This window comes from Sus scrofa, chromosome X (genome assembly GCF_000003025.6).
Source record: "Sus scrofa isolate TJ Tabasco breed Duroc chromosome X, Sscrofa11.1, whole genome shotgun sequence".
NCBI lineage: Eukaryota > Metazoa > Chordata > Mammalia > Artiodactyla > Suidae > Sus > Sus scrofa.
In genome coordinates, this window is record NC_010461.5 from 57,432,073 (window position 1) to 57,456,637 (window position 24,565).

At 39.2% G+C, this 24,565-nt stretch overlaps 1 protein-coding gene across 4 annotated transcripts in view; it reads left to right on the plus strand.

Moving 5' to 3' along the window:
• Positions 1–24,565, plus strand: part of TAF1 (TATA-box binding protein associated factor 1) — an 84,490-nt gene that overhangs the window by 49,862 nt on the left and 10,063 nt on the right. For 3 of the 4 annotated variants that reach the window (XM_021079950.1, XM_021079952.1, XM_021079953.1), the window contains exons 33-34: positions 21,940–22,007; positions 22,201–22,317. In XM_021079950.1, coding sequence (XP_020935609.1) covers positions 21,940–22,007; positions 22,201–22,317 — 185 coding nt within the window. Of the gene's footprint in view, positions 1–21,939; positions 22,008–22,200; positions 22,318–22,466; positions 22,473–24,565 lie in introns of all 4 variants that reach the window. The other variant, XM_021079951.1, reaches the window with a different exon arrangement.

The window sequence follows — 24,565 nt, forward strand, 5'->3', positions numbered from 1 at the left end:
GGGTTTGATCCCTGGCCTTGCTCAGTGGGTTAAGGATCCAGTGTTGCCATGAGCTGTGGTGTAGGTCACAGATGCAGCTTGGATCCCATGTTGCTGTGGCTCTAGCTTAGGCTGGTGGCTACAGCTCCTAGAGGACCCCTAGCCTGGGAACCTCCATATGTCGCTCGTGTGGCCCTAAAAAGACAAAGACCAAAAAAAAATTTTTTTTTTAAATAATAAAAGTGGAGTTCCCGTCATGGCTCAGTGGTTAATGAATCCGACTAGGAACCATGAGGTTGCGGGTTCTATCCCTGGCCTTGCTCAGTGGGTTAAGGATCTGGCGTTGCCGTGTAGGTCGCAGACACGGCTTGGATCCTGTGTTGCTGTGGCTTTGGCGTAGGCCGGCGGCTACAGCTCCGATTTGACCCTAGCCTGGGAACCTCCATATACCAAGGGAGCGGCCCAATAAAGTGGCAAAAAGACAAATAATAATAATAATAATAATAATAAATTGAAGACTGAAATTTGTCCGTGAGAGGAAGAAGAAAGGAAGGGAAGTAATCAGTCATTTGAGGGTGATGAAGTCAGTTGGACAGAGGGGACCTTTGTAATAGGTTGAAAGGGAAGAAAATTAAATTATGAGATAAGATCCCTATGAGAGTGGGAGGATAGACCTTGAGAAAGTTTCTGCCCAGTAGCCTCTCATTTTCTCTGCAGAGTAGAAAACAGCATCTTTTGCTAAGAGTGGGTGAGGTGGGAGAATTTGAAGGGAAATGTAGATAAGGGTTTGAATTATCTGTTGTAATAAATTTGAAAAGGATCTGCTGTAGGGACATTTCAGAAATATTGAGGAGTTCCCATTGTGATTCATCGGGTTAAGAACCCAACTAGTATGCATGAGGATGTGGGTTCAATCCCTAGTCTTGCTCAGTGGGTTAAGGATACAGTTTTGCCGCAAGCTGTGGCATAAGTTGCAGAGGCAGCTAGGATCTGATGTTGCTGTGGCTGTGGAGGTTTGACCCCTAGCTGGGAACTTCTGTGTGTTGCAGGTGTGGCCATAGAAAGACAAAAAAAAAAAAAAATATATTGAGCAGCCTTTGAGGGTCTACCTGAAGTTGGAGAGCATTAATTTTTATAGCAGCATCAATTGGCACAGTTGTATAATTTTCTTTGTCAGTATTCATCAGACGGAATTAGGGAACTGAGAAGGCAGATGATAGAATTGATTCTGGGTTGGGATTTTGTTTCTGGATGTTTTGGAAACATCGGGAATTGATGGTGTTAACAAGAAAAGAAATGATGATGGAGCTTCTCAGATTTTGTCACCAAAGGACCCTTTATAGCAGAGGATTATGACTACATAGTAGCCTCCAGTTTGGGGGAGTATCCCAAAGCAGCTCTGCAAAAGCTTGAAATTTCTTTGGCATGTTTTAATTTTTTAAAATTCATGTTTTATTTTTTAAATTTATGCAAATTTTGCATTAGGCAAAATCTGTTTGTACTTTGTAATGTGTCAAATTTCTTTTTCTTTTTTTTTTTGCCTTGAGATCTAATTTTTTTCCTTTTTTGTTATCCTTTATATATATATATATTTTTTCTACTGTACAGCATGGTGACCCAGTTACAAATTTCTTACCAAATTATTTTATATTCTTTCTCACCCCTACCTTCAAGTAAAACTGGTGATAAACAACAGTGATCCTATAGCTTACTTCGGTGTGCTGCTATACATTGCCTTAGTTTTCAAACTAAAGCCTCGAGAGGCCTGATTGAGACAGGAATTAGTGGGCCTATAAGTTTTCTTGAGATCAGAGAGAGAATGAAAAAACTGGACCAAAATACAAGGCTGTGTGATAAGGCAGTATAGGATATTAGAATTGAAACTTTCAGAGGTGAAGCAGTTTTAGTAAAGACAACATTCTGGGTATAACCATGGATATGTTTGGCTGGAGTGGAGGTACGGAACATCGGGCATGAAGGTTTTCAAGGAGTTTGGATGGGTGGTACAAGTGAATGTTAGAGTAACCCACCAGGATGGGGAGGGATTTGGAGCCAAGAAGATTGTGCCAGGTGTATAAGTCCTTGGTGAAAGTGAGTGGGTTAATGATGGTGAGTAAAGATGAAGAGCAGAGATCTCAAATTCCAGCGGCCTCTAGGGGCCAGGCAAGTAATGTAAATGAGTGAGGTGGGCCAGGTGTGGGTTATAGTAATATGGAAGTTTCCATCTAAAGAGGCTTGTACTTTGCTTCATCTGATTGTTGTCCTAAGATGAGTATCCAGTATTGCTAGATATCTTAATTTTTCAGAAGAAGCTGAAAATCTGGATTTTTTTGTGTGGGTGACATTTTCCGATTTTTACATATTTGCAAATAGTTGAAGAAATTTTTTTACTCTGTAGGCCAAATAAAAAACATCTATCTACGAGTCAGATCTGCCTCCAAGACAACTGATGGAGGGTTTTTTCCCCCCAAAGGGAAAGTAATTTGGTAGTAGCAGTGGACAGTATAAGGCTGTCTTCCCTCCATCCTTAACCAGCGGGTGAGAATATAAGAAACCTCTGGAAGGTTCCTGTTGTGGCTCAGTGGGTTAAGAACCTGACTAGGATCCAAGAGGATGCAGGTTTGATCCCTGGCCTCACTCAGTGGGTTAAGGATCTGGCATTGCTCTGAGCTGCGGTGTAGGTCACAGATACGGCTCACATCCCAAGTTGCTGTAGGCCAGCAGCCGCAGCTCCTATTTGACCCCCAGCCTGGAAACATCCATATGCTACAGGTGCGGCCATAAAAAATAAAAGGAAAAGAAACCTCTGAATAAGGTCGTAAGGGTTAGTGGTGTCATGAGATATGAAATGGCGACATTTTTTGTTCTAAAAGAACATCCATGAAGTTGAAGGCACATAGATGATTCATCAGGTGCTATACACAAAATAAAACTTTTGTTTAAAACTTAGTTGGTTTGCCCAGAAAGGAACCTGTCTTTGTTTCTAATTAATAATAACAAAGTCCATGTGTAATCTATTCCCTGCTTTAATTTTTTTACTTCAAAAAGATTTTACTAACCAAACTTAGTAGAATAGTATCTCTAGTTACCATTATTTTGACTTTTCCATTCAAATACTTCACATATAATGCCACACTGCACGGTGGCATATTTCCATAGCACTCTATATACTTTCATTGACATGTCCTGTATTATCACGTGTACAACACGTGCACTGTATTGTATATAGTTTGAATGCTTAGCACTAAGTTTAGGGTCATCAAGCAGTAAATGGAAGATAACTAATACTCCAAATGAAACTGCATCTAGGGAGTTCCTGTCGTGGCGCAGTGGTTAACGAGTCCAACTAGGAACCATGAGGTTGCGGGTTCGGTCCCTGTCCTTGCTCATTGGGTTCACGATCCGGCGTTGCCGTGAGCTGTGGTGTGGGTCGCAGACGCGGCTCGGATCCTGCATTGCTGTGGCTCTGGCGTAGGCCGGTGGCTATAGCTCCGATTCAACCCCTAGCCTGGGAACCTCCATGTGCCGTGGGAACGGCCCAAAGAAATATCAAAAAGACAAAAAAAAAAAAAAAAAAAAAAGAAAGAAAGAAAGAAACTGCATCTAGAAGTGTGCAGTACATAATCAGAGGACTCAGTCTTATACTTGAAGTGGTGGTGATGAACTGCACATTAAAGTCCTTAGACCTTCTAGCTACCACAGGGGTACTGAATCAATCTCACACCCTCTGTTCATGTTCAGATTACACTTGAAAGAACATTAATTATATGAGGGAAACCCAAAATTTGGGATTGGAGCTACTCGCATTAGTCTAAAAAGGCACACAACATTCCATGTCAGTGAAAGGAGAGAGTCATACAGATAAAGAAATCCTGTCTAAAAAACACAACACAAACTTTTTACAAGTCTTTACAAAACCATAAGATCTTAAGTAGTTGGCAGAGACCTTAATACTTTGATTAAATTTAAGAGAAACAGCATAGTCTGTACCAAAGATGATGCCGAGCTAATCATGATGAAATCTCTTTTCCCAAAGAATTTCCTAGCAAGTTCCTCCTCCAGTGTTCTTCAAACCTAAAATCAACTCTAATAAGAAGGCATCTTCAGGATGGATGTAGATGTAGATCATATATCATAAAATCTGAGTGCTGTAAGTTTTAGAATGCTCAGTGGGACCCTATAATCTAGATTAGATTAAAAATAATTTTATCCAAAAAATCCCCAGGGAAGAATTTTTGTACACTTTTTGAGTAACTCCTAACTCCTAACCCTGTGTGAGCTCTAATAGTTGTTCTGCTTATAGGACTCTTTGTGGAGTCTCATCATATACATGCGTTGCTTATTAATCAACTGAAGACTCAAGAGAGCCTTTCTGCAGATCTTAGGTTATTTTTCTGTGGAGCTCTTTACCTCTCCAGCACAGCCCTGCAATTTCCAGCTCATTTAACCTCTTTAGTCTCTATGTCTTAATGAGACTGCTGTGCTTTTCTTGGGTTCAGTAGAAAGCCAAGGAAAATTTTAGAGCTCACATCCTTTATTTCCTTTCTCTCAGGAATCAGTCTTATACTTCCTGGTTGAAAACAGTTGTTTTGTATGTTTTTTCCAGTCTTCTGGTTACAGTGGGAAGACTAGTCCAATAGCAGTTACTCTGTCACACCCAGAAGGTCTTTTAGTTTTGTTTATGGTATTTTCTGACATAACAGAAACTTTGTTTTTATGTAATTACATTTGTCAGTCTTAGCCTTTATGATTTCTGTCTTTGGTGTAATTGTTTAAAAGACCTTCCCTACTCCTAAGATATCCAACTATATTTTCCTCCAAACATACAATATTTTAAAACATTTGAATGTTTATCAGTTTTTAAAAATAGAATCTAAAGTGATATCTAACCTGTTTTGTCTTCCAAAGAATTAGCTAAAGTGTCCAAGTTGTATCTATGGAATAGTCTATCCTCTTGTGCTAATTGAAATGTTACCTTTTTCATATACTAAATTCTTAGTATGTTTTTGAACCTATTTTGGAACTTTCTGTTCTATTTATTTGCTTTTCTCATCTATTTCATACTATACTATTTTCACTTTATAGTGTCACTGTGGTCATCATTCAGACGTTATAAAAAATTAAATTCCTCTGCTATGACTTGTCTTCACCCAGTTCTCCTAAAAAAATGCTGTGATCATTTTCGTTAGATTTTGTGGATGAGTGGATGGATAGATAGATATTGAAATCTGATTTTAATTTATGGATTACTTTGAAGAGAGTATATATCTTTTTTGTGGTTTCTGAAGTTTATTAAAAGTCACAGATAAATTATTGTGCTACAAAAAGTATAGAAGTTGTTATATTGTAAATATAAATATTCTACTAATCCATCCAGCACCAACTTCGAGCTCTCATGAGAACTGGCAATATGGTCTTTGGATTTAAATAAACTGATGTCCAAGACCTGGCTCTGCTACCTTGTAACTTTGTTTCCATAGGCAAATTTTTTTTAATTGCTCAATGAATTTTATTACATTTATAGTTGTACAATGATCATCACAACCAAATGCTATAAAATTTGGTTGTGATGATCCTATATATCTTCATAATAATGCGTTTCTCCATCTAGGAGCTCATATTTCTTTGTTTATTCACATTTTCTTTTACCTACCTTAATAAAGACTTCTAGCTTTTTTTGCATAATTTTTAGGCATCTTTCGTTTAATTTATTTCTATATGTTTTATAGTTTTCATTGCTATTGAGCATCTAATTTTTTTGTTGTTGAGTTTATTCCTAGGTAATTTTAAAGTTTTGCTACTATTACACATGTGCTCCCCCTTCCCTCACAAAAGTGGTTATTAAATCTAAAGATTTCTTATTCTTTGAAGAATAGATGATTCAGTATTGTTCGTAGATTAATATAATGCCTAAAAGTATTTCTGTATACTAGTTTCTAAGTCTATCCTGTGGGACTACTCTGTAAATTTGGCCATTAATAAATATTAAGGTTCTTTTTTTTCTGTCGATGACTCTTTTCCTTAGATTAGGGCCAAGGTATAAGTATTCCTACATACAGGTTAAGTCTCACATCACTGAAGAGAATAAAATCTCCTTCAATCCTGCTTTAGCCCCTTGCTACCACACATTCTCTTTCTCTTCACAGCCGATTTTTGTTTGTTTTTATTATGATAAAATATACACAACATATAAATTTACCTTTTTGGGAGTTCCTGTTATGGCTCAGTGGCAACGAACCTGACTAGTATCCATGAAAATGCAGGTTTGATTTCTGGCCTTACTCGGTGGGTTAAGGATCTGACGTTGCCCTGAGCTGTGGTTGCAGACTTGGCTTGGATCCCATGTGGCTGTGTCTATGGTATAGGCCGGCAGCTGCAACTCCGATTTGACCCCTAGCCTGGGAACCTCCATATGCTGCAGGTGTGGCCCTTAAAAAAGATTACCTTTTTAACCATTTTTAAGTTTATAATTTAGTGGCGTATAAGTACACTCGCAGTGTCATGCAACCATTACTACTATCCATTTCCAGAATCTTTTCATCCAAACAGAAATTCAGTACCCGTTAAACAATAACCCCATTCTTCCATTCCCCCAGTTCTTGGTAACCTCTATTCTACTTTCTGTCTGTGAATTTGCCTCTTCCTAAGTACTTCATATAAGTGGAATCATACAATACATAGAATATTTGTCCTTTTGTGTTAGGCTTTTGTTTCACTTAGCATAGTATTTCAACCTTCCATGTTGTGGAATAGATCAGAATTTTTTTTTTTGTCTTTTTTATGAGTAAGTAATCTCTCCTATTCTTTATCTCCCATTCATGCCTCACTCACTTTAATCTGGCTTCTACCCTGCCTAGCATACCAAGTGAACAGGTCACGTAATTGCCAGGTATAGTGAGCACTTTTCAGTCCTTATCTTTTTTTTTTCTATTTTAATTCTGCTTTATTTTTAAGATTTTTATTTTTTCTATTATAATCAGTTTATAATGTTCTGTCAATTTCTGCTGTACAGCAAAGTGAACCAGTCATACACACACACGCACACACGCATGCACGCAAACGCATGCACACACTCACACACACATATATATTCTTTTTCTCACATTCAGTCCTTATCTTTACCTCACTCCAGTATTTGACATTATTAACCATCCCTTCCTTGCAGCTGTAATATGATTGGCTTCATAACAACCTTCAGCTCTTATTTTCCTCCTACCTCTAGACAATTCCCTTTCAATCTCCTTTACTGAATGTTCTTCTGCCTCTTCCTACAACTTCACCACCTCTTTCCTGATAACTCCCAACTCTATTCTGGGCAAAGATACTATATATGTATCGCAACCACCTGCTGTACATTTCCTCTTGGATGTCCCACTTCAGACATGCTTCAAACTGAATGTTCCTTCTATCCTTTTCTATTCCAACTTTCTATCTCTGTCCTTTACTTGACTGGTTCCTTTACAGTTTCCAATCTGGGTTTAGTGGGATACTAGCATCACCACGTAGTTATATCTAGAACCCTCAGAGTTATTCTTTCCCTTGAATAAATCCCCAACCTCCAGCATATCACTAAAACCCTCATCAAAAAAATCTAACTTTGCCTGGATTATTACAATAAATAGTCACCCAGCCTTTAGACTTAGTTCTTTCCCTTTTTTTACTTTCTTTTCTTTTTTTCTTTGTTTTTTTTTTTTTTTTTTTTTTTTTGTCTTTGTCTTTTCAGGGCCGCCCCCTTGGCATATGGATATTCCCAGGCTAGGGGTCCAATCAGAGCTATACCTGCCAGCCTACGCCAGGGCCACATCTGCAAGCCACGTCTGCGACCTACACCACAGCTCACGGCAATGCTGGACCCTTAACCACCGAGCGAGGCCAGGGATCGAACCTGCCTCCTCATGGATGTCAGTCAGGTTCTTAACTGCTGAGCCACGATGGCAACTCCTAGACTTAGCTCTTTCTAATGTATCAGTCACATTCCTGTCAGATAGACCTCTTTAATAATACATTTATAAAAAGATCAAACAATGCAGAAGTAGGTAAATATTAAAGCTTCTTCTGGAGTTCCCTCCTGGCTCAGTGGGTTAAGGATCTGGCATTGTCACTGCTGTTTCTGGTTACAGCTGTGGTTCAGGTTTGATCCCTGGCTCAGGAACCCACAACCTCATGGTTCCTCGTTGGATTCGTTTCTGCTGCGCCACAATGGGAACTCCCCTATTTTTTTTTTTAACAAAAAATTGTCATTTTTATAGATAGTTGTTCTGTAATTTGCTCTCTTTGCTCATGAGTATATCCTAATCATCTTTTTTTTTTTTTTGGCTGCCCCCATGGTGTGTAAAAGTTCCTAGGCCAAAATTGAAACTGCCATAGCAGCGACCCTAGCCACTGCAGATCCTTAACCCACTGTGCCATAAGTGAACTCCCCTAGTCTTTTTTTAACCTTCTATTTTGAAATAATTGTAGACTTGAGAAATTACAAGAATAGCATAGAGTCCTGTGTACCCTTCATCCACCTTCCTTCAATGGTGACATTTTACATAGCTGTGGTTCCATATCAAAATAAATAAATTGATATTGATGTATTACCATTAACTACATTACAGATCTTACTCAATTTTCACATTTAAAACTGTATTTGTTTTTGTGTGTATAGTTTTATGCCATCATGGAACCATCTCCACAATCAAGATATAGACCTGTTCTGTTATCACAAAAAAACTCCCTGACACTACCTCTTTGTATCTACATCCTTCCACATGCATCCACCACTCTGCTTGTTCTCTGGCAACCACTTAGCTGTTTTCCATCTCTGTAGTTTTGAAACTTCAGCATGTTATATAAAGGATAATACAATATTTTTAGATTGATACTTTTTTTCTTTTCTTTTTATGGCCACACCTGCGGTATGTGGAAATTCCCAGACTAGGGGTCGAATCAGAGCTACAGCTGGGGTCTGCACCACAGCCATGGCAACACCAGATCCAAGCCACATCTGTGACCTGTGCTGTAGCTTGCAGCAACACCAGATCCTTAACCCACTGAGCAAGGCCAGGGATTGAATCCCCATCCTCATGGACTCTATGTCAGGTTCTTTACCCACTGAGCCACAAATGGGAACTACTGGGATCGATTTTTTTTTTTTTTTTACTAACCATAATTCTCTTGAGACCCATCTGAATTATTGTATGTTTTAATAGTTTTTAATATTTATTTTATTTTTTGTTTTTTAGGGCCGCACCTGCAGTATGTGGAGGTTCCCAGGCTAGGGGTTCAATTGGAGCTATAGCTGCCAGCCTATGCCACAGCCACAGCAATGCAGGATCTGAGCCGCGTCTGTGACCTACACCACAGCTCACGGCAACGCCAGATCCTTAACCACTGAGCAAGGCCAGGGATCGAACCTGCAAGCTCATGGTTCCTAGTTGGATTCGTTTCCGCTGTGCCACGATGTTCCAGTAGTTCATTTTTTAAATACCTCTGTTTTTGTTAAAGTACAGTTGATTTACAATGTGCAGATTTTAATAGTTCATTTTTTAGAATGTTGAATAGTGTTCCTTCATACCAGAGTTTGTTCAACCAGTCATTGAAAGACATTCAGGTTTCCAGTATTTTGCAATTATGAATAAAGCTGCTATGAACATTCATGTACAGGATTTTGTGTGAATATAAATTTTCATTTCTCTGGGATAAGTGCCCAAGAGTGTGGTAGTAGACGTATGTGTAGTTTTGTGAAAAACTGCCATACTTGTCGCCAGAGTGCCTGTGCCATTTTGCATTCCTATCAGCAATGTATGAATCATCCAGTTTCTCTGCAGTATTTAGTATTACCACTATTTAAAAAATTTTATTCATCATCTATCTCATTGTGTTTTTACTTTGCATTCCCCTAGTGGCCATTGACGTTAATTTTCTTTTCATGTATTCTTTGGTGAAATGTCTTCATTTCTTTGCCCTAGTTTTAATTACATAGTTTACTTATGACTAATGAGTTTTGAGAGTTTTTTGTATGTTCCAGGTACGTGTCCTTTATTAGACTGTATCTTGTCTTTTCAGTCCTGAAAGTATCTTTGAAAGAGCAGAAATGTTTGAAGTCCAATTTATCTTTTCTTTTTGGATTTGTGCTTCTGATATGTCTCTACGCAGTCTTTGCCTAACCCAAGGTCGCAAAGGTTTTATATTTTCTTTTTATAAGTTTATCATCTTAATGTTTTACATTTAAATCTATGATCCATTTTGAATTAATTTTTATATATGGTATGAGGTTTAGGATGAGTTTCATTTTGTTTTTGCCTATGGATGTCAGTTGTTTCATTATTGTTTGTTGAGAAGACTATTCTTACTCCAGTGAATTGCTGTGAGCAGCTTGGTAAAAAAAAAAAAATCACTTGAGTGTGTGGGTCTATTTCTGCATTTATTTTGTTCCACTGATCTATGTTATCTGTCCCTCTTCATGCTGCCATGATTACTGTAGTTCTAGAGTCTTATTATCAGATAGAGTAATTCCTCTCACTTTATTCTTTTTCTAAATTGTTTTATTATGCTTTTGCCTTTCATATAAATTTTAGAAGAATCTTGTCTATATCTACAAAAAAGTCTTGTTGGGATTTTGATAGGAATTGTGTTAAACCTAGAGATCAATCTGGGGAGAATTGACATCTTTACTGATCCTATCTTATTGTTTGTACTTAAGAGGGCTTTATCATTCTTTTTAATGTATTCTATAGCATAGATAAATGTGTCATAATTGATATCCTTGCACATTTGTAAGAATTTATTATAGAAAATTTTGATAGATGTTCTAAAATTGTGTTCCAAAAAGGCTGTACCTGTTTATAGTACAAATATAACAGGGAAGGAAAATGCCTGTTTCCCTACAACCTCCCCAACATTGGAAATTATCAGTGTCTTAAAATCTTTGCCAATTTATTTCTATAAAATTCACGTATATAACTTAAACTAAAAACTAAAATTTTCCATCATAAAAAATAAATATAGGCTTTAAAAAAAACATAAAATTGTATAAAGTGAAAAGGAAATTTATCTCCCTGTCCTTCCCCTTCTCCTAAGCCATTCTCCGGAGTAGTGTTAGGTTTGGTATAAAGCAGTTTGGGCCTTTTTATATACATACCATAACCTTTTCTTTTTTGACAAATGAAAGCATGTATTCTGTTCTACAGTTTTCTGTTTTCATTTGACATTATGTTATGAACAGTTTTTCGTTCATCTAAGTATGTGATCTTGGTTAAGTAAAATCTTTTTAATGTATAGGATTCAAAAAGGTAAAAAAGTGAACTGAATATTATCATGAATGTTTCTGAAAAAAATACCTAAATTGAATTACTACTTTGCTTTTAAAAATACTGTGCCTGCTCCACCATGGAGAACAGTATGGAGATTTCTTAAAAAACTAAAAATAGATGTTCCTGTCGTAGCGCAGTGGAAACGAATCTGACTAGGAACCATGGGGTTGAGGGTTCGATCCCTGGCCTCACTCAGTGGGTTAAGGATCCAGCGTTGCTCTGAGCTCTGATGTAGGTCGAAGATGCGGCTCGGATCCTGCATTGCTGTGGCTGTGGCATAGGCCAGCAGCAACAGCTCCGATTGGACCCCTTGCCTGGGAACCTCTGTATGCCTTGGGTGCTGCCCTAAAAAGACAAAAAACAAAAAACTAAAAATAGAGTTATCATATGATCTTAGCAGTTCTACTCCTGGGCATATAGCCAAAAAAAGATTAAAACTCAAATTCAAAAAGATGCATGCACCCCAGTGTTCACAGCAGCACTATTTACAATAACCAAGACATAGAAGCAACCTAAATATCCCTCAACAGATGATTGAGATGTGCGACACACACACACACACACACACACACACACACACACACACACACAGGAATATTGCTCAGCCATCAAAAAGAATGAAATAATGCCATTTGCAGCAATATGGATGAACCTAGAGAATATCATACTAAGTGAAGTCTGTGGGACAGAGGAAGACAAATATCATATGATACTTACCTGTGGTATCTAAAAAATGATGCAAATTAATTTACATAGAAAACAAACTTATCAAAGTACACCTGAAACTAACACAACACTGTAAATCAACTATAGTTCAAGTTAAAAAATATACTGTGGCTGCTACTATGTATAAAATAAATAAAGGGAGTTCCTGTTGTGGTGCAGTGGAAATGACCAACTAAAAGTAGCCACGAGTGTGTAGATTTGATTGCTGGCCTCACTCATTGGGTTAAGGATCTGGTGTTGCTTTGAGCTGTGGTGTCGTCTGTAGACATGGCTTGGATCCCAAATTGCTATGGCCATGGTATAGGCCAGCAGCTGTAGCTCTGATATGACCCCTAGCCTGGGAACTTTGATATGCTGTGGGTGTGGCCCTAAAATTAATAAAATAAAATACATAAGGTATAAGGATATATTGTATAGCACAGGGAATTATACTCCATAATAACTCAATGGAGTGTAATCTTTAAAAACTTGAATTATGGGGGTTCCCGTTGTGGCTCAGCAGTAGTGAACTGACTGGTGTCCATCAGGACACGGGTTCAATCCCTGGCCTTGCTCAGTGGGTTGAAGATCTGGCATTGCCATGGGCTATGGTATAGGTTGCAGATGGGGCTCTGATCCTGCATTGCTGTGGTTGTGGTGTGGGCTGGTAGCTGCAGCTCCAATTGGACCCCTAGCTTGGGAACTTCCATATGTCATGGGTGTGGCCCTAAAAAGACAAAAAGTAAATAAATAAATAAACCTTGAATTACTGTGTTGTACATCTGAAACTAATGTAATACTCTAAATCAACTATGCCTCGATAAAGTACATATATATGGATATATATAAAAACACTGGCTGAAGTAGAGGTAGATTGCTCAGTGGTAATTATCATTCGACATTTCATTTCTGTGAGAATACCTCTTTGTTGTTCAGGAATTTAGAGTTACCTGGTGGCTCAGTGGGTTATGGATCCAGCATTGTCACTGTTGTGGCTCAGGTTGCTATGGTGGTACAGGTTTGATCCCTGGCCTGGGAACTTCCACACGCTGCAAGCATGGCCAAAAAAAAAAAAAAAAAATTCAATTTCTGCTTAAATTTAATAGGGAAGACATATGATGTTCGTAACTTACTAGCCCTCTTCTCTTATGTACTGTTTTGAGCTAGTAAATAATGATAGAGCAATCCATTTGACAGTTAGTACTTATAGTGATTGAGATATTATAATATCATAGTAAACAAATAAGCACCAGAAAATATTACAGCTACAACAAAGTCCACATTTTCAAAAACATCATTTGGGAAAAATAAAGACTATTATTATTATTTTTTTATTTATTTACTTTTTTAAATAATTGTCTTGCCTTTTTTTTTTTTCTTTTTTTTTTTTTTTTTTGTCTTTTTGCTATTTCTTGGGCCGCTCCCGCGGCATATGGAGGTTCCCAGGCTAGGGGTCGAATCGGAGCTGTAGCCACCGGCCTACACCAGAGCCACAGCAACGCGGGATCCGAGCCGTGTCTGCAACCTACACCACAGCTCACGGCAACGCCGGATCGTTAACCCACTGAGCAAGGGCAGGGACCGAACCCGAAACCTCATGGTTCCTAGTCGGATTCGTTAACCACTGCGCCACGACGGGAACTCCAAGACTATTATTTATTATTAAAAGAAAAAGGAGACGCTGAAAAACAGGCTTTCAGTCTGGGAGTTTCTGTAATATATTTTCAAAGCAGTGTATTTTTTGTGGTGCCAAGGAGAAACAAAACAAAAACTTATTACTGTGAAGGATATAAATCAATATCAACTTCTCCATCTTTATTCTATCTGTGCTGTTGTAATTGGTATCAGTCAGAGTTAGGTGAAGAATAGAAAAAGAAAAATGAGCACGGGTAGACTTAGTGGCCTAAATCTAGTAAGTGATTGCTATAAGCTCCATGGAGGCAGGAACCATGTCTGTCTTATATCCCCATTGTGAAGGATAATGCTTGGGACATAGTAAACATTCAATAAATACTTGTTGAATGAACTAATGGCCAAAGAAAGAGGTGCACTACCAGGAAAAAGTGGAGAGTAGTGCTGTAGAAGCACGGGGTTAGAGAGAAAAAGTGGAAGTCAGCTGCAGATATAACATAGCACTTAGATGGTTGAATCTGAAAAATGTTCACTTGGATTTGGCAGTTAGCATATCACTGTTGACTTGATAAGAACAATTTCAAAAAAGTGTTCTTTCACACTGCCTCATTCTCTGATGCAGTTGCTATTTTGTCTACAATCCCTTAGTACTTTGCATGTTACTGAAATTAAGAGTTTGTGTACATATAGCTTTTTTGAAGCCGTGAAAGGACATCAAGGACAAGGACCTGTCTCTTGTTTTTTGTTTGTTAGGTTCTGTTTATTTTTTTATTTTATTTATTTGTTTGCTTTTTAGGGCCTCACCCATGGCGTGTGGAGGGTCTCAGGCTAGGGGTCTAATCAGAGTTAAAGCTGCCGGCCTACACCACAGCCACTGCAACACCAGATGCGAACCACGTCTGCCACCTACCACAGCTCACAGCAATACCGGATCCTTAACTCACTGAGCAAGGCTAGGGATCAAACCTGCAACCTCATGGTTCCTAGTCATATTCGTTTCCACTGCACCATGATGGGAACTCCTATTTATTTTTTTAAAAATTTGTATCATCAGAGTCTGGCACTGCATGTGGCTTATAGTAATTATCATTATCATTATTATTATTATTATTATTTTGTCTTTTTTTTTAGGACCACACCCGCAGCATATGGAGGTTCCCAAGCTAGGGGTCCAGTCAGAGCTGTAAACGCTGTCCTATACCCGAGCCACAACAACACAAGATCTGAGCCTCATCTGTGACCTACATACACCAGAGCTCACGGCAACGCTGGATCCTTAACCCACTGAGGGAGGCCAGGGATCAAACCCGAGCCCTCATGAGTGCTAGTTGGGTTTGCTGACTCCTGAGCCACAATGGGAACTCCATATTTTTAAATGAATAGTTTAGCTGTTATAAATTTTACTCTACAGAAAAAGGTACTTTGAATTATATTGTTATTTCTCTGATTTTTGTAGCGATATGAGTGTGTTTAGTCAAGGCTATGTCTATTTAAGTTGCTAAATGGAATGGTTCATTTAGGGGAAAAAAGTGTTTTAAGGTTCTCTAGGGCTTTTTATCAGGTAGATAATGTAAATCCTACCCATGCCCAGTGAGATTTATTACCTCAGTTCCCCTCTGGATAATTTCTGGCTTCTTGAGTTTCTAGTCCAGATTCTGAGTGAGGTTCTGTTACTCTGGTTTGAGAGGTCAAACCTCTTATCTTGGAAACTAAACATCTTAATTTGTATTTGATCCACATTGTACATAATGTAAAGAGCCTAGCTGCAGTCTGAAAGATTAGATTCACTTCTCTTTTTACTTTTTCTGGACTTAGTTTGAGATAAATATCTAAGAATTGGCAGAGCCCAAGCTCATCTCTTAGGGATCTGTGGACTATGCATAATTGAATTTAGTAATTCTAGTTTCTTTACAAATTAACTGTAAATTATTTCTTTTTAAATCTGGCACTGGTTTTTTTTTAAAAGCTTTCTACTGCTACTGAGGTTTTATTTTTTAATTTTAATGATTCACATTGCAACACATGCATATCCCCCACACTCTTCACTGTCAAGATAATAATTTATGCTTGTTTTGGCACAGTGCTCATCTTCTTTGGAAGAAGGTTATTTTTAGTATTTGTGGAAATGTTCTCAAAGGATATGTGAGCTTAGGAGTGATCACAAACCCTCTTCTCTTGGTTATGCAGGACTGCTCACCAAATCAACTGGTATTTTTCTCTGAAATTTTTTAGATAGCAGTAATACTTGTTTTCCCTCTCTAACTAGAACCACAGAGCTTGTAACTGTATTTTCTTCTCCTGATATTACTAAAGAGGAAAATTAACCTAAAAATGACAAAAGGAATTTTGTTCGATTTTGGCGGAGTATCAACTTTCCAAAGCAGTCACTGGAATTATCAGTATTTAAGGACATTCGGATTGAATTACATGTGATTCTATAGGCTACTGCCAATATTTGTGAATGAGGCAAAGTATAAATATATTTCTTTGACATTTGCACTTGCTTTGCTATAATTTAGTAAATGAGAGAGAGGAAAAGCAAAATATATTCAGAAAAACATTTCTTTTTGTAAATGGGTCGTTTGTTCTCCTGTAGGGCAAGTGATAACTTAGGCATAGTGGTAACTTAAAGACACCTTATCTTTCATATTCATTTCCATGTCGTTCTGGAAATTACTCTTTATAAATTCTGATTTTCTGTATAGTAATCTTTTAGGGAATGAGAAATTAGAATTCAGTTTCTTCAGCTCTTTCTTTCCCCCACAATAACCTTAGCATCTTTATTATTCCCTCAGAGGCCCTATTGTCTTTATATGTCTCTTCACTGGGTGACTCTTTTCTTCCTAAGCCTATAAAACCTAAAACTGATTATCCTACTTTCAGTAAGCACCTGATTGCTACAGAATGTAGAGTGATATTTTTAGCTTTATGGAGGTGGTTATGGACCCCTTTGAGAATCCGATGAAAAACCATGGGTTTTCTACCCAGAAAAATGTGTATTACAGAATTTTGTTTGCAATTCAGGAGGTTCATGGATCTCTCTCATTACCACCGCATTCAAGAATTCCTGGTATAGGTAGGAATAAGAAAACATCTGGGGGGAATTCCCTTGTGGCACTGGGATCCCATGTTCCCTTAAGGATCTGGCATTGTCACTGCAGCAGCTCAGGTCACTGCTGTGGCTTGGGTTCAATCACTGGTCTGGGAATTTCCACATGTTGCAGGCACAGCCAAAAAAAAAAAATATATATATGGGTATTTTTATACGTTTTTGGTGGTGTTAGCAGTGGTTTGCCAACTCCACCACCATCCATCAAAAATACTTATGGAGTTCCCATCGTGGCTCAGTGGTTAACAAATCTGACTAGCATCCATGAGGATGCAGGTTCAATCCCTGGCCTCACTCAGCGGGTTAAGGATCTGGTGTTGCCATGAGCTCTGATGAAGGTTGCAGACATGGCTCAGATCCTGTGTGGCTGTGGCTGTGGCCGGCAGCTACAGCTCTGATTGGACTCCTAGCATGGGAACCTCCATATGCCACGGATGCTGCCCCTAAAAAGCAAAAAAAAACTTCAATGCTGGGAGTTAGCATTGTAGCTCAGTGGGTTCAGAACCTGACTAGTATCTCTGTGGATGTGGGTTTGATCTCTGTCCTCGCTCAGTGGGTTAAAAGATCTGGCATTGCCTTGAGCTGCAGTGTAGTTCACAGATGAGGCTCCTATCCAGTGTTGCTGTGGCTGTGGCATAGGCCGGCAGCAGCAGCTCCAGGTTGACCCTTAGCCTGGGAACTTCCGTATGCCACAGGTACAGCCCTAAAAACAAAACAAAAAAACAAACTTCAGTGCTACCTTGCATAGAGACTTCTGCATGCTGAAGTTGCAGCCAAAACAAAACAAAACAAAACAAAACAAAAACCCAAAACCTGAGAATAGACACAGCTAGTAATCAAAACACATAGAAAGGTCTATCAGCTATGTAAATAAGTGGTTTTTTTGGTTGGTTTTTGTTTTGTCTTTTCGCCTTTTCTAGGGCCATTCCCACAGCATATGGAAGTTCCCAGGCTAGGGGTCCAGTCGGAGCGTAGCTGCCAGCCTATGCCAGAGCCACAGCAACACGGGATCTGAGCCGCGTCTGCAATCTACACCACAACTCATGGCAACACCAGATCCTTAACCTACTGAGCAAAGCCAGGGACTGAACCCTCAACCTCATGGTTCCTAGTCAGATTCATTAACCACTGAGCCGTGATGGGAAGTCTGTAAATAAGTGTATTTTTTGTAGTATTCTGAGGGTATTATTAGTGGGTATTTCTTTAGAGTTGTGTGTTGCAAAGAAAATGGACAAGGAAGAGGTCCCATCTTTAAAGTGGTTTAAAGTAAGAGAGAAAACTTTGCAAATGTATGAAACTAATTTTTCCCTGTGTTATAAATGAGAGCAATGAGATATTGAAAGTGTTGGTTCATGTTTATGTTTCAAAACTGGGAGTTCCCGTTTTGGCGCAGTGGAAACGAATCTGACTAGGAACCATGAGGTTGCAGGTTCAATCCCTGGCCTCGATCAGTGGGTTAAGGATCTGGAGTTGCTGTGAGCTGTGGTGTAGGTCAGCAGCTACAGCTCCTATTTGACCCCTAGCCTGGGAACTTCCATATTCCACGGTGCGGCCCTAGAAAAAAACAAAAAAAAAACAAAAAAAAAAAACTGAAGGGCTGAAATCTTAATCTATAGGCCGGAATTTTAGCCTTGAGGCAGGTCTTTTTAGGCTGTAAGAGCCAGGATACTCTAAGAAGCTGATGTACTGCCTTGGTGAAGGAGGCTACCTATAACCTGTTTGCAGCCTGTTTTCTCTAGCAACATGAAAGTTTGTTGATAACTTTTGCAGTCTGCCTTCATCAGTACTTTGAGAACCAACCAACTGGTGGCTCTAGGAGATTAGAACTCAGAAATTTGAGCTGCAGTCTTATCACTCAAATATTCTTGACTGTGAGCCAGCTCTGGCTGTCTTTATATGTGTCCTAAGTATCTTTTGGTTGACTAAGTTTTCTTTCGGGTTTATTTGTGTTTGGCACAGTCAGGTTGTGTGAGGACACAACTTTATTTTATATCTTTTGTAAAGAATAGAGGGCCTATGCTTGTGCAAGGTTTTAACTGAAGGGGACATTTGTCCATATAATAACTTGGAATAATCAGAGTAGCTATGGCATGAAAACTTAACATGCACATGTAGTGCATTTTTATCATTTACGTCCTGATAAATAATAGGTTTAATTCAAGGATCACCTCTTCTTTGAAGCTTTTCTTAATTCTTTTTTCCCTCTTACATCTCAGAATTGGCCACTCCTTCCCCTGTGCCTCTACTGAACCTTTTATGTATTTTTTTTTTCTTTTTAGGCCTGCACCCACAGCATATGGAAGTTCCCAGGCTAGAGGTCAAATCGGAGCTACAGCTGCCGGCCTACCCCACAGCCACAGCAACACGGGATCCGAGCTGTCTGCAATCTACACCACAGCTCATGGCAATGCCAGACCCTTAACCCACTGAATAAGGCCAGGAGTCAGACCCACATCCTCATGGATACTTGGTCAGGTTTGTTACTGCTGAGCCACAATGGGAACTCATACATATTTTTTCACTGCATTGTAGCACTATTTTTTTATAGTCCATCTCTGCTAGACTATGAGCTTCTTGAGGGCGTGGTCTTATTCATTTCTCTATATAACGCCTGGCACCTAGAAAGTACTCAAAAATGCTTTATGAAAAAGTAGATGAATGAACAGTATGTTAAATGTTATTACAAAGCACTTAAGGCAGGGAATAAAAACTCAGATGCCTTCAGGCTCCAGGCGTAAATAAGTTAAGCAGACCTGGTAGGGACTATGTAACCTGGGGAACACATGTCTTATCTAAAATGGGCAGCTGCTACTCAGATCCAGCCCATTGGTGCCTTAAGAATGCTGACCCTATGTTGCTACATCTTTTTTTTGAGAAGCCAGACATTTGAGTTTTTATATGAAATCTCTGTGAACATTGTGAAATGTTGCCAACTAGTTTGATTTTTTGAAAAAACTTTTATTGAGGTATATATATATATATATATATATTTTTTTGTCTTTTTGCCTTTTCTAGGGCCGCACCCGTGGCATATGGAGGTTCCCAGGCTAGGGGTCTAATCAGAGCTGTAGCCGCCGGCCTACACCAGAGCCACAGCAACGCGGGATCCGAGCCACGTCTGCGACCTACACCACAGCTCACGGCAAGGCCAGGGATCGAACCTACAACCTCATGGTTCCTAGCCGGATTCGTTAACCACTGCGCCACAACAGGAACTCCTGTTTTTTATTTTTAATTTTTTATTGTCTTTTCAGGGCTGCACCCATGGCATGTGGAGGTTCCCAGGCTAGGGGTTGAATCAGAGCTGTAGCTGTTGGCCTATGCCACAGCCACAGCAGTGCCGGATCTGAGCCATGTCTGCGACCTGCACCACAGCTCCTGACCAATGCTGGATCCTTAACCCACTGAGTGAGGCCAGGGATTGAACCTGCGTCCTCATAGATGCTAGTCATATTCGTTTCCACTGAGCCACGACAGGAACTCCCTAAAAGTGTAGATATTATGAGTGCCTATCTCAATGTATTTTCACAAATTGGAGTGATTTTTTAAATTGAAGTATAATTGACATACACCTACTGTTTTAGTTCCAGGTAAACAATAGCAATTCATTATTTCTGCACATTACAAAATGATCACCACCTATACAGATATTTTTGTGATCCAGACAAAACTATTGACTGGCAAGCCATCAATTTGCAACTTACGACAAAGGCTGTATGAGAAACTGAATAGTTTGATTAAGAATCACTTAATAGGTTAAAGTACGATGAAAGAGACACATCAGCCAAATGCAATGTGTGGACCTTCTTTGGATTATGATTCAAAAAAATGAAATGTGGTGCAGTGGGTTAAGAATCTATAGACCCCTGGCCTGGGAACTTCCATATGCCACAGGTGCAGCCCTAAAAAAAAAAAATCCACTACAGCAGCTCAGGTCACTGCAGAAACACGGGTTCAGTCCCTGGCCTGGTGTGGTAGGTTAAAGGATCCGGCATTGCTGCAGCTGCGGCATGAATTTAATCCCTGGCCCAGAAACTTCAACATACCGTAGGTGTGGCCATTAGAAAATAATAATAAATGTAAAAGAATGTTTATAAGACAATTGGGGAAATTTGAATGTTGACTGGCTATATAATTAAAGAATTATTGTTAACTATTTTAGGTGTAATATAGTTGGGTTTTTTTTAAATAGACGTTTATCTTTCTGAATAGTTTAGAGCAAAATTGAACAGACGGTACATAAGGTTCCCATGTACCCTGTGCCCATACATATGTACAGCCTCCCCTTAGCAGCATCTTTCCGCTAGGGTGGTACACTTGTTACAATCATTATCACCCCAAATCCGTAACTTACATTAGGGTTCACTCTTTTTTTTTTTTTTTTTTGTCTTTTTGCTATTTCTTGGGCCGCTCCCGCGGCATATGGAGGTTCCCAGGCTAGGGGTCGAATTGGAGCTGTAGCCACCAGCCTATGCCAGGGCCACAGCAACGCTGGATCCGAGCCGCGTCTGCAACCTACACCACAGCTCATGGCAATGCCGGATCGTTAACCCACTGAGCAAGGGCAGGGACCGAACCTGCAGCCTCATGGTTCCTAGTCGGAATCCTTAACCACTGCGCCATGACGGGAACTCCAGGGTTCACTCTTGATATTGTACTTTCTGTGGGTTTTGACATATTTATAATGACATGTATCTACCATAATAGTATCTTAGTTCTTTTTTTAAAGAGTGCTTAAAGACGCATTCTGAACAATTTATAGATAGAATGAAATGCTGAAATTTGCATCAGAGTAATTTGGGAAGAGTGTGAAAGTTGACGTAAATGAAACAGGATTGATTATATTGATCATCGAAGCTGGGTAATAGGTACATGGGAGTTCATTATATTAGTGTCTCTGTTTTTTGTATGTGTTTGAAATTTTCCACTTCCAAAAGTAGAACAAGAGTCCACATTACGGAGTTCTCTTGTGGCACAACAGGTTAAGGATCTGGCGTTGTCATCGCAGTGGCTCAAGTCACTGCTGTGGGGCAGGTTCGATCCCTAGCTCAGGAACTTTCACATGCCATGAGTGCAGCTAGGGGGGAAAAAAATCCACGTTAGAGCAGAAGCATGATTTTGGGGTTTTAGGATAATAGGACACCACTGCTCATGACGATGCAGATATCTAGAACTTAGGTCTGCAAAGGTAATGGCATTCTCTTTTTTCATTTATAGGGCCTGAAAGTCAGTATACTAAGACTGCTCAGGAGATTGTGAATGTCTGTTACCAGACATTGACTGAGGTAGGTGGTAAAGAGGAGGTCCCCTTGGGATCTAGCTTTCTGGAATCCCTTTGTTCCCTTGAGTGATTAGGAGGCCTTCTTTGCCTATCCTACCTGAAGACGGATTTTTTTGTTTGCTCTTTTTTACAACTTTTGTATCCCCAGTGCCTAAAATACATGTTGAATAAATTCACTAATTTTCTTTATTTCTTAGTATGATGAGCATTTGACTCAACTTGAGAAGGATATTTGTACAGCTAAAGAAGCAGCTTTGGAGGAAGCAGAATTAGAAAGCTTGGACCCAATGACCCCAGGGCCCTACACACCTCAGGTGAGTTTGAGGACTAGGAACCTCCTTTTATAGTTTTCTTATTGGTTTGGGAAATTGGGAGCATGTTAACAGATGTATTTACTGAGTTACCCTTCTTCTCTGTCCTTCCTCTTCATATGCCTTTCGTGTGCTTTCTTGTCTTCTCAAAGGCTAAGGTGAGTGAGGGCCATGGGTCTTGGTGGCCTGGTTCAATCCAGAAGAGGCAGGTGTGGGATGAATGAATGGGTGGGGTCTTAGTTGTTCAGTCATTATTTAGGAATACCAGATTCCTGACTACCTTGGCCAGAGGCATCTTCGTAAGTCTCTGGAGCCCCCTCGCCCCATGCATTGGGGTTCTAGGACATCCCTGGATTATAGACATGGCACATTCCTGTGCCTTATAGATGCCTTATTACTCATTACCTGTGAGGTATCTCAGTGTAACTCAGATGTCACCTGTTTCCCTGGATTGATTTCCCTCTCCCTATAAATGAAGAAAGGTAATGTTTATAATGTTCTTATGTTTACATGTCAAAGACTAGAGAGCAAGATTAGTAAGAAATGTTTAGTCTTTCTGATCTAACCCTTGAATATACTAAGTATATTTCATCTATACTGTGCTCTGAGAGGATTGGCATATTTGAAGAATAGGACTTACCAGAATGTGGCTGTATTAGAGGCACTGTGGTCAAGTGGAAAGTACATGAAATTTGTCATAAAATAGTCCTGGGTTTTGAGTCTTAGCTCTGCTGCTATCTAGCTTTGTGACCTTGCAAGTTAACCTCTAATTCAATTTCCTTTTCTCTAAAATGTACTTTTTAAGATTGCTGTGAACAGTAAACAAGGTCATTTGCCTAGCACATAATAGATACTCAGTAAATGTTTATTTCTTTATCTGTATGAAAGTCGTCTACAGCATTCTCAGAGGCCCTTTCAAATTTAACAAAATATTTTAATGCAAATTTCTCCCACTTCTTGCTGGAAAACTTTTTTTCATTCTGCTCAGGTTTCACTCTGAACTAATAATGCAACCTATGTGATCTCTGTTGGATAATTGCTGTCTGTATCTCATTCATGCACTCTCCCTATATATCTTTTACTCTTTCACCCCAAAACCTAGGTCACTGAGGGGCCAAGTGTAAAGAACCCTAAGATATTTGTTCCAGGCCCTGAACAAGGAAAGGCTCTTGGCGTGTGGGGGCAGATTGGGTCAAGGGGTCTTGGGTGAGTGATGTTTCTCAGGAAGGTCCTATTTGCTAATATACCCACAGCTTCCACAAGGCCCTTTCTGGTAAGTTCAAGCCTGGGTTTTAGCCATCATTCCTCAGAAGAGTCTAACCACTGAGTGGTACATAGTAGCTGGTCTGTAACAGCCTAAGCTAGCCCTTTGGTGAGTCAGAGCCTTAGACCCAGAAGTCATCTTCCTTTCTTCCCTTCTGCTCTCACACTGTCTCAAATAGTTGAGGAAAACCTAGCAACTGTTCTTCCTCCTAAGCAGTAGCTGTTGTTTGGTGCAGTTAGAGGATCTCCTATGAAGAGTAGGGTGTAGATGGAGCCTCTTGGTTATTCCAGTTCACCCTCTCATTGCCTTCCCTCATCTGTATGCTTTAAAATAGTAATTAAGCCCAATTAATTACCTCTAAAACTGAGGAAGATGCATGTGAGTGATTGTCATTACTATTCTCAAACCAAAATGCTATTAAAGTGTGTTTGCCTAAGTTTAACCTGTCATAATACAGCTTTGGTTGTGTAGAAACATGATAGTAGTCATCCTTTACTTCCAACTCTAAATGGTGGTAATCAATAATGTAATTTCACTCAACTGTTTCTACCCAGCTTATGTTGCATCATATATTCAGCTTAACACTTTTATTTAAAATTGCTTTGCATTTTCCCACATGGCCTTTCACTCCCTGATTTTCTCTTCTGTTCCACAACTAGTTTATCTGCACTTTGTAATGCTTTGAATTCTGCTCTCTCTCCAAAATGCTGTTCTCAGTCTTTTTTATTTGACTTAACAACAAAGTAACACATATGTGTGGTTTTTTGTTGACAAAAGTAACATGCTCATTGGGACAAATTGGAAAATATATAGAATAAATATGTTACCTAAAATCAAGTCCACCACTCAGAAAGAACCAAGTACTATGAACATTTTGGTGTGCTTCCTTCATATCTGTAATATGTGTATGTGTGAATGTATAGACATATTTTAAAGTGAAATTGGTCAATATGCTTTTGTGTCTTGTTTTCACTTCGTGTTATAAGC